Raw genomic sequence first — 10,548 nt, 5'->3', positions numbered from 1 at the left:
AATACCTCAATAGGAAAAATACCTTGATTTGTCAGCAGGATCGCAGAATTTAAAAAGAAAGAGCCCATGCCTTTTTTGGAAAATAAAGAACAATTTAACTTCTGGAACTTCACAGCTTGGAGCCTAGCAACGCCTCTTTCGGATTAAATTTTCTACTAATTAAACTCAAATGATTTAAACATTCATCGCCTTGCACTGCACCTCTCAGAAAACAAAAACAAAACCGAAAAAATCCTGGGGTTTGGAGTGGGAGACATACAACACACACACAGACACACACACACACACACACACACACACCCCCGCGTACACAGACGTGCGCGCACACATACACACACGCGCGCGCACACGCAGCCTGTCTAAAGTGCGTTGGGGTTTAGGAGGCGCGGGGCCACCCTGCCCGATCCGGCGAGCGCTGTGTCCCGCCCGGCGAGTTGGCAGTTGGCGAAACCCCTCGACTCCCCCGCCGCCGCGGGCTCCCCGTGGCCTTCGGAGGCTCGGCGAGTCGCTCCAAATGTTTGCCATATTTGTTCAGCCTCCGTAACTCTCCGAGCAGGGCCAGCGCGGCCCGCCCCGCGCCGCCCTTTCCGTCGGCCCCGCAACCGCCATGGGCAGGGAGCGGCCGGGCCGCGGCGCGCAGAGCCAAGGGGGACCGCCGGCCGCCGACGCCGCGGGGCCCGAGGACATGGGGCCGAAGAGGGGCGCGGGGGCCCCCAAGGAGAGCGGGGAGGAGGAGGCCCGGAGGTGCTGCGGCTGCCGGTTCCCGCTGCTGCTCGCGCTGCTGCAGCTGGCGCTGGGCGTCGCCGTGACCGTGGTGGGCTTTCTCATGGCCGGCATCAGCTCCTCCCTGCTAGTCAGAGACACTCCATTTTGGGCTGGGATCATTGTAAGCATCGAGTCTGTTTTGCCTGAGCGCGTTTGCCAGACAGGAATGCCACGCCGCATGGTCGAGTTACCACTAACCCACCTGCATGCGCCCTTCCCCGGCTCCACGCCTCTAACTCGCCCTCTGCTTGGTGACCGATGCCCGCCGCCCCGGGTCTGCTCGGGCCGGGCGCGGCGGGGCTCGTGCCCTTGTCCTGCTTGTGGCTCCGAACGCCTCCGCCTCCGACAGGCCTGACCCTCACGCGCTGGAGCTGGGGAGGGAGGCACAGGCTGCTTACTTTGGTCACACTGAACAGCCTCGATAACAACAGCAGATTCACTTCGGCTTTTTCCTTCTCCTCGCCCGCGGACCCCACCCTCGTCCCTACAGAAGTAGCAAAAAAGTGAATACGTTCATCCTGTAAAAGCAAGTTAGGAAAATTCCTGTACTTGGAGTGACCACACTGGGTAGAATTGATTTTATTTTTTAAATCTGAGGTTCCGGTAGTAAGTTTATAAAACAGTGGTTGAAGGCAGGAAATGTGAATACAGCAAGCACAGCCTTAATCCACTGGAATCTAAAGTGGGATAAACCCAGGGTGCTGGCCGTGGCAGGAACCTTATTTGGGACTCTGCTAATGGATGTACTGTTCGAAGCAGAACACCGCTCAGCTGTTGTGAGTTGAGTGTTTGGACACAGCATACTTGGCTTAATTAAACGGTTTCTCTGATACGAAATGGGTGCCATTTATTGAGCACCTACTGTGGGCCTGTCCTGCTAGAGAGGCCTTACACGTATTATTTCTAATCCCCACATTAGCCTTATGGGATAGTTATTATCCTTCCATTTCTCAAATGAGAGAACCAAGGGCAAACCCACTGAGGGTCATGAGTTTCCAAAGTTGGCAAATCAACCAAGTTGGTTCCTTTTAGCACCAGACTACATCTGCGTGTTCCTCATTGGGCCATGCTGCTCCCACATTTAGTTTGTAATTTTATTATTATAGTGCCTCGGGCTTACTAAAATCTCTTTCACGTGCCTTATTTCATTTGGTCCCTGAAACAACACTTTGAGGTGGGAACTGTTATTCATCTGTGGACACGAGGAAGCAGGCTAAGAGAAGTTAAATGGCATTCTCAAAGCCCAGAGGTGAAAAGTGGTGGAGTCAGGTGAGACCAGAATCGGCACCTCTGGCTCCTAGTCTCACATTGCATCAGTGCTGCTATTAATTACCACAAGAACTATACCTTATGAAACAACCCTCAAAATAATTTTGGATCAGGGACAGATGTTAAAAACACCTGATTAAGTATGCATTGATGCAGGTATTTTCTATTTAAGATTATTCGAACTCCAAATCCTTGCAGAGTAATTTAAAACTTTTATTTTGTGTACTGAGAATTCCCATGAAATTATCATGATTGGAGTTTTCTAAATCAAGTGATTTTAAAAATAGCTTTTCACTAAGATATACTGGGTATTTTAGTCACTTCAATGACTGTTAACATACTCAGAGGGAAAAAAATGTCTGTTCTTCAAGGCTAGGTGAGTTCAAAGAAGAAAGGAACGAAACTTCTCATTCAGTGGTTTTGAATATCACTTACAAATGTGTTTTCTAACCTTTCTTTATTTCAACTTTAAAAAGTCCAGTACGAAAAAAGCAAATTAGGTGGGGAAAATTTGTCTTAATGTTTAAGACAGGAACGTACAAATCTTGCAACTCTGAAATTTCATGAGCTCCTTGTAGGAGCATCACATGCTCCTAACTGCCCTTGGAAGCTCCCTGGATATGGTGCAAAGAGCATTACCTGCAGCCAGTTCTCTGTTTGTTCCAGTTGTCTCGGTTATAATCTGGGATCCGCTCGAAGTTTTCTTGTAGTGACATCTGTATTGATGATATCTGTAATCTTGTCTTTCAACAGAGAGCATATGCAGAGCAGAGCAGTTAGTGGAGATGGCCTGAGACAAGAGAGGAGGGGCCCTAAGGAGCTGGGCAAGGAAAAGCTCAGCCCAGCTGGGCCGGAGCTGCAGGCAACTTGTCCCCGTCTCCCACAGACTCCGTGCTTGTTGTTCTCCTCAGGCTGTCTGTGGTTGGTCCTGGGGCGCTCTTCCAAGCTTTCAAGGAAGGGAAAAGGCAGGGAGGCCGGGTGGTGAAGTACAGAAGCGGAAACACTGCACCTGGTGTTGAGCTCCCGCCCGGCCATTATTGACTGAATAACTTGGGGCAAGTTACTGAACTTCTCTAGGCTTCTATGTCTTCGCGGATGAAATCAGAATGGTCATAATAATTCCTCTCTCTTAGGGTTGTCCTGCGGAATAAAGAAATGAATACATGTTCTAATACTTAGAACAGTGCTGGCTCCCGGTAAGCGTTCCGTGAGTTCGCACTTTTTCTTAGCCATGAGCGGAGCAGTCACTGGTAGTAGCGCTCTTCAAAGTAGCAGTGGCTCTATTTTATCTCTAATCACGCAGAACAGTCACCTTGGACTTGCTCCATTTCCCAGACCAGTTTGAACCCTGAAGAAGCTATCAGTTCGGCCATCTCACCTTTCTCTGATCTGAGCCAAGTTACTGTTAGCAGTCTTAGCGGTATTAGATGAGTCCAGTCCTTTCTGAATCTTTCTGGAGGGTTATAAAAATTAACTGGGGGGAAAAGGGCCTCCTCAGGGTCATTTTCCCTAGGGACGTGGAATGATTCTGGTCTGGTATATCCCCCAGGGGATACTGGAAAGTTTGCCCTATTTAGCAGACCTGTTAGACCAAAGCAGTACAGGTCAATCCCTGAGGCTGAGGCTGATGCAGAGTCAAACCTGTTTCCGGAATTTACGCTGAATTCAAGCAGGGCCCCCAGACTGAGGCACCCGCCCCATGGACAGTTTGACCTGCTTCACTCTTCTATTTCTGTTTATACTGGTTGCCTCTGATCATGTGACACTTACTTCATTTTACAAGGTTTGCTATCGCATTACTTTGGGATTTGGGTATCACCATTCCCATGATAGAATCTAGGTATATGGATAAATTTACTTAGGCAACTTCTTCTTGACCAATATCTGGGTGGCTTGATGAATATTCAGTGAAATTCTAGTTACAAAAAAAGCCATTGGTAATCTCTAATCAGAGATTTTATGTCCAGAAGAATTTTAGAAAAACAAATAGGTTATTTCTTACCTACCTGTAAATATGACTCTCACCCTCCATCAGAGACATGACTGAAGTCTTTTTACTTCAATTACAAAAGATTCCCGTAAAGGAAAAAAAAAAAAAAGAATGGAACTGCTCTGGAGACCACGTAACCTGTAAAAGTGCCATTCTTCTCTCAAAATTCTTTCTACATGGCTTGAGGGTTGCAAGTCACTCCACAAGGACAGCATAAACTGAAACAGGGTCTTTGAGGATGAACTTGGTTAGGGGCAAGGGATCCTAGGAAACAGAAGTTTGCATTTAATTCTGTTAATGGCTTGAGTAGCTGGGTCGAATAGACATTCAAGTTTGCGTGTCATTCCAGAATTCTTATTGATGAAAAAATGTGTAAGGATTGAAGAAATCTAAGAACTTTGAGTCCTTTACTTACTTCTTACTCAATACAATTTTGGTTTAGGTGAAGCATAACATGTTTGAACTTTGGCTTATTTTTTTCATTCGGCAACATTTGTTGGGGATGTCTGACGAGCTAGGCATTGGTCTAAAAATAATGAATCATATACAAGGAGGAGATCTCCAGAGATCCTGATGGACATGTGGCCTTATCTTATCTGACAGTAATGAATACTTGCGATTAAAAATTTTAACCTACGCAAATATTGTTAAAGTCCATTTACCTTTCAAAGTATTTCACTTACCGTGATTTATTTGCTTTGGCATCTCTATTTGAAGTCAATTTAAGAGCAAACTCTTCCTTCTCTTCCCCAATGGAGATGTTTACTGTTTGTTAGTTTCTTGGTCCTTGTAGGGAATATTCCCATGGAAAGTGGGAATTTATTTGCCTTACTGTGCTTTTTTTAGTTTTCCTCACTCTTGCTCCATTGTTCCCATACCCCATCCCCCTGGAATAAAATCCCTGAGATATATACTACAGTAATCACATTAGAAAGTTTAAGGAAAGAGCTTAAAGGGAAGAATATTTCCTTTCCTTAATGTCATTCATAAAACTTATCATATGAATCTGTAATGATTAAGAGTGCTGTCAAGAATTTCAATAACAGTTTTCATATGTTAACGTACTCTAAGGAATTCAAAGTGCAGGTGTATTCAGATTTTTTAAATCTATTTTTAATCTTGACTTAATGGAAGGGGAAATTGGGTGGTTATTTATTTTAAAAAAGAATACACCCTGAAATTCACAAGTAGATATATGACATATAGCAAGTAAGGAACAGATATTGTTATTATCCGCAATCTGTAAGTGGAGAGACTGCGACATGATGGTTTGCCTAAATGATTTGATCATGGTTATGAAGAAAAACTGGAAGTGAGAAAGATTTGGCACTGGGCTTTTGGATAGACCCTAAAACAAGTCAAGAAGCAAAAAAATGATGTCAATTTTCTATATATGTGTATTGACATTTGAGAATTTAATCTGGAGTTATATTTTTAGGAACACATTGCATAGTAGTACATTATTTTTCATATTGGGGCTTTAATATGCTTCCAAACCTTAAAACTGCATCTCTAGTGCCACTGGGAAATAATTTTGATTATAGCAACTGTCACAGGATAGTTAGGAACTGAGGAGTGATAATCCCATGGCCTCAGTCTCCACTGAGTGCGTATAATAAGTAATGAGAGGATAATTATCTTATAGGTACATGAAGTTGTTGTAGTAAGTCTAGAAATGGAATGTAATTGGATTAATTTGGAAAAAAATTAATTTTAATAAGTGTATGAACACAAAAGGGAATATTCAAGAATTTGGTGACATGCTCTCTGAAAGAATTTTAGGAATACTGAATAAAGAATAAGTAAAGTTAATAATAAAACAAAAAAAATTTTTAAAGAATAAGTAAAGTTGGAAAAAATCATTAGATGCTTAGAATCATTAGGAGAATGTATTTTCACTTCTATTTCTAGCTTCATACTAAGCCAGATATGCAAAGGCCAAGGGAATGCTTATACAATGAGGAAATTATCCTTGAATTTCCTTTCTCTTTTTAAAAACGGAGGAGAGGGCTTCCCTGGTGGCGCAGTGGTTGGGAGTCCGCCTGCCGACGCAGGGGACACGGCTTCGTGCCCTGGTCCGGGAAGATCCCACGTGCCACAGAGCGGCTGGGCCCGTGAGCCGTGGCCGCTGAGCCTGCGCGTCCGGAGCCTGTGCTCCGCAACGGGAGAGGCCACAGCAGTAAGAGGCCCGCGTACCGCAAAAAAAAAAAAAAAAAAGGAGGAGAAGGGACAGGAGAAGGGACAGCTTCTGGTATTTTTCAACCTGTATTATGGATATATTCAATCTCTAGAAACTTTTAATATTGACAATTATCATTTTGGTTTTATTTTTTGTGGTAGAAATAGTAGTGCATAGAATTTGGGGATAATCAAATAAAAGGTAAAGCAATTAATTCTCTTTAAGTATATTATGTGTCCATGGGGCCATTATTTATCCCTGACACATAACGGTATCCAGTGTGTTAAACCAAACTCTATTCCATATTTGCCATTATTAGAGTTTCTGTTTGAACTTATGTATATCCATTTTTAAACTATGGTTTGAGAAATGACATACAGTTGTATTTTCCAGTATAGAAAATTTTATGTTTATTGATAATGTTGAAAAGAACTAAGAGGTAATCATAAGGGGTGCATTATTACTCCATTGTGGGCCCTTGGGTTCCAGAAATATTCAGAACATGTTAACATTACTGAGATATTTTATTTCATGTTATAAAATGACTACAGGATCTAAAAAAAGAAAGAAGTCACATGACTTATTTTGCATTCCCCTAACTTGAATAAATTAGGACAAATTAGGATTGATGTGGCTGAATGCTAGATGCCAATATTACCATCCTTATCTTCTACAAAGAAAGCAATGGCATAGGTTTCCCTAATATTTGGTCCAGTAGTTTTATAGATTGCCATTATGATGTCCACTTTCAGTTTGGTCTGAGGAAATGGATATTTTCTCGACTTTTTCTTCCCATTAACCTTGTCCATGACATTTCTATTAAGGGTGTCCTTTAACTGGGTCCACTTGCCTGTGTTGTACCCTGAAGGGATGGCATCAACATTAAAGGATACACACAAGATAATGTGAAGAGTTCAATGTGCATATTTCTAAGTTGCTGTAGGATAGGAATGGAATCTAGTCATTAAACTTTAATTAGATACCATTTCACTGCAAAGTACAGTTCAGTTTTAGGACTTAGATCCTGGCAAACTAAAGAAATGCTGCTCAGAAGAGCCCATTAAAATCCAGGCTTGGATTCAAGTCTAGGTTTATTCAAGTCTAGGTTTATTACAATGAGTTCATAAGCTGAAGGTGATCTTTTAAAAAATGGATGTTGGGAACAGTATTTGTAGCATAAACTATATAAAAGCCTATTTCAGAGGCATGTCCTCTTTCAGATGGTTTGGATGCTACCTCAGATCTCAGTGTATTGAGATAAAATTTGGCAGGAGTAACTGTTAGATGACTGAGCGAGGCAGCTCACTCGATCACCCTGGTAGATTTTAAAATTCATACGTGTACGCTTCCCAATACAGCAATAACTAAAATACATTTTCCTTTCTGTCTTAGCCTGCTCCAGTACGGTGGGTTCTGGTGAGGGGCTCTCTTCCCGACTTGCAGATGGCCACCTTCTCACTACGTGCTCACGTGGTCCTTCCTTGGTGCATGTGCCTGGAGAGAGGAAGGGGTCTCGCTCTCTTCCTCTACTTCTAAGGTCACCAGTCCTGTAGGATTAGGACCTCCCCCTTACAACCTCATTTAACCTTAATTACCTCCTAAAAGCCCTGTCTCCAAACACAGTCACATTGAGGGTTAAGGCTTTAACATATGAATTGGGGGAGGGTGTGCATAATTCAATCCATAGCCTTTTCAGTGAGGAATATCAATTTGTACAGCCACCTCAGTGATTCTTAAGTGTGTTTCTCAGCTTATTCAGGAAGGCCTTGTGGCTTTCATGGAACAGCTAGAAGCCTGAATGTTTCTGATGAGGGTTCTGAACCAGTAAGCTGACACTTGGCAGTGCAGCGGGGTGGCGTGGCTCAGGCTCATGCCAGTAGTGAAGCATATGGAGGAGGGTGTTTTCAATGCATTTACGGATTGCTTCTTTTGTCAAATTTCAGTGAAAATAAAATCAAGTAGATTTAGCCGGTGCCTACAATTCCAAGGGTAGCTTAGGCGTTTCATTTGTTGCCTTAGCTTTAAGGCTTAGGACCCACCATTTAGTAAATCTCTGCCTTTCTTGGCCGCTCCTGGAGTGAGTCGCTATCAGGATCTAGCTACATGACACCTTGGCCTCTGAGGCAAGAAAATGAGGGTGGCTGACTGAGCCCTGCTGGTGGCGGAAGCTCAGATTTTCAGCAATTAGATGAGCCCTCTGGCCTCTGGGAACAGTGATCTCAGGCTTGGTCTTTCTGGAACTCAAGGGAAGCCCGCTCTCAGGTCTCCTTTATAATATGCAGCTGATGCTTTCATTTTTGATGATGATTCTGAAAATTAGATGAACACTCTTTGTTCTGTGGAATGGGTCAAAATAAAACCCTGAGGGTGCTCCCACCTGGGGCGTCATGCTGCCACAGCCTCCAGGACGAGCATGTAGCCGCGGGTGGATCCTCCTCCGTAGGTACACTGTCAGGGCTTCTCGTTTGATCCTGTTTGTCCAGCTTAAAAACCCTAAAAATTCCAAGGGTCTTTGCTTTACTTTAACAAGTGCTGCACAAATCCAAACCATCCCAGAGGGAAAAAACTAGAGAAGACTGAGTAGAACCATCCAATACGCCACCTTTTGGTCCAATCCGAGTCCAAAATGAGTAGCAAACAAAAGGCAAGGAAGGCCATGGTTCCAGAGACGTGCTGGAGTATCGCTGGTTTGATTTTTGAGCATATTTAAAGTTGATGCTCTCTGATCTAAGGTTGCTAAGCAACATCCACTGCCTAACACAGTCATGAATGTGAGTGTTTCGGTGCTGTGTTTCCTCACTCTGGCAAAAGGCTGGTAAGTGACTGGATGTTAGAAAGCAAATGGTTTGTTCACAAATAAGCATTCTCACGTTCTGCTGAAGAAGTTCGGTTGGGGCCGCTTCTGTTGTTGCAGAAATGAGCAACTCCCCCTGGCTGGGAGAGGCTGCGGAAACCTCGAGGATGCTGTTTTATCAGCCTCCCACTCAACTGTTGTTGTGAAAGTGTTTGATTCGGCATTCACTGTAATGAGCCATTAAAATCCCATTAAGATACATTGTTATCAAGACCTCTCTCTTGTGTGGAAGATAATGACAGGTGAGGAGAAAAGAGGGGGACTTGCTAATGTGTTAACTAGACCCTAACTAAGGAGAGAATTTTCGCTTTATTGCTAGGGAAAAACATAACACTTACCAGCTTCTTTCTAAAGTATCAGGTGTGGCACACATATCAGGCCATTACCTGTGCCGTTTAGCTGTGCCAGGAAAGCTATAAAAGGGGCCTTTTCCAAGATAAGGGAAACAGCATTTCAGCCTTCATCCTTTCTGGTGGAGGGTGGAGGGTGCTCAGTTATGGAGACAAACACAGGGCGACTCTCCCCGTCTCAGCAAAGGGGTGGAGCATCAGAGGCAGCCAAAGGGCAAACTAGGTCTCCGTAAGGTGGACACTTCATAATCAATGAAGACTAACTTCTCCATGACTGCATACTGATGAAAGACAGAATTCAACCATTTTAGTGCGCGTGTTCCGCGTTCAGTAAGTTTATGCATGTCTCTCCTGCGCTCGCTCCTCAGATTCTGAAACAGAAGGATCCGACCCACGCAGGTTGGCTTTGTCGCATAATCTTTTCATGAACAAGTGGTTCGGGATGCCTATGAAAGAGCTTCCATCCGAGTTAAGGGCTGTGAGACCAAACATAATTTTAAAAATGAACATAGGGCGACCGTAACTATTGTGTTCGAGAACCCTCGATAAATACTCATTCAGTCACTGAAGCTAGTGCGTCACAAAATTTTCCACCTGGAGACCTCCCTGAAGCCTCGTTCCCCTTCTCCCCGTCCTCACACACACATCACAAAAAGCTCAGTGTCTAGCTAACCCATGTTGCCATGGAAGGGAAGAGAGGAAATGCGGGAGAGGCTGCAGGCTGCCTGGGGACACTAACCTCCTCATGATGAGAAGGACAAAAAACTTTTTAAAGAAGTAATGTTACTCTATATTACGTAATGTTCCATTATATCCTTTGTGTGTGTGTGGTTTTTTTTTTTTTTTTTTTTTTGGTAAAAAGTGCTCTTAATTAGAAAAGCCACTTGATAATATTTTTTAAAGTTTGAACAGGATGGTTCTCTCATTTACACTCCTGTTATAATTGAATGTATATTGATTTACTGTATAATTTCTATATACTGTACCATTTCATCAAATTCTATTTATTGTACTGTTTCAGATAGATGGACCCAGGAGTATTAACGTAGAATTATCTGCACAACCATTTCTGAAGTGGGACCTAACTTGAGAACCTACTTAATTATGCCTGAATCATAAAATTCAGCCTATCTCTATACCT

General features: G+C 43.4%; 1 protein-coding gene across 1 annotated transcript in view; it reads left to right on the top strand.

Moving 5' to 3' along the window:
- Positions 1-352: 352 nt before the first annotated feature.
- The window catches only part of SSPN (sarcospan), a 42,124-nt gene continuing 31,928 nt past the window's right edge, over positions 353-10,548 (top strand). The window contains exon 1 of the mRNA XM_082635943.1: positions 353-886. Coding sequence (XP_082492069.1) covers positions 608-886 — 279 coding nt within the window. The 5' untranslated portion in view covers positions 353-607. The remainder of the gene's footprint in view (positions 887-10,548) is intronic.

The sequence above is a fragment of the Mesoplodon mirus genome, assembly GCF_964341445.2.
Source record: "Mesoplodon mirus genome assembly, chromosome: 11".
Lineage (NCBI taxonomy): Eukaryota > Metazoa > Chordata > Mammalia > Artiodactyla > Ziphiidae > Mesoplodon > Mesoplodon mirus.
Note: the sequence above shows the minus strand (reverse complement) of the source record. Positions and strands in the feature narration are given on the sequence as shown.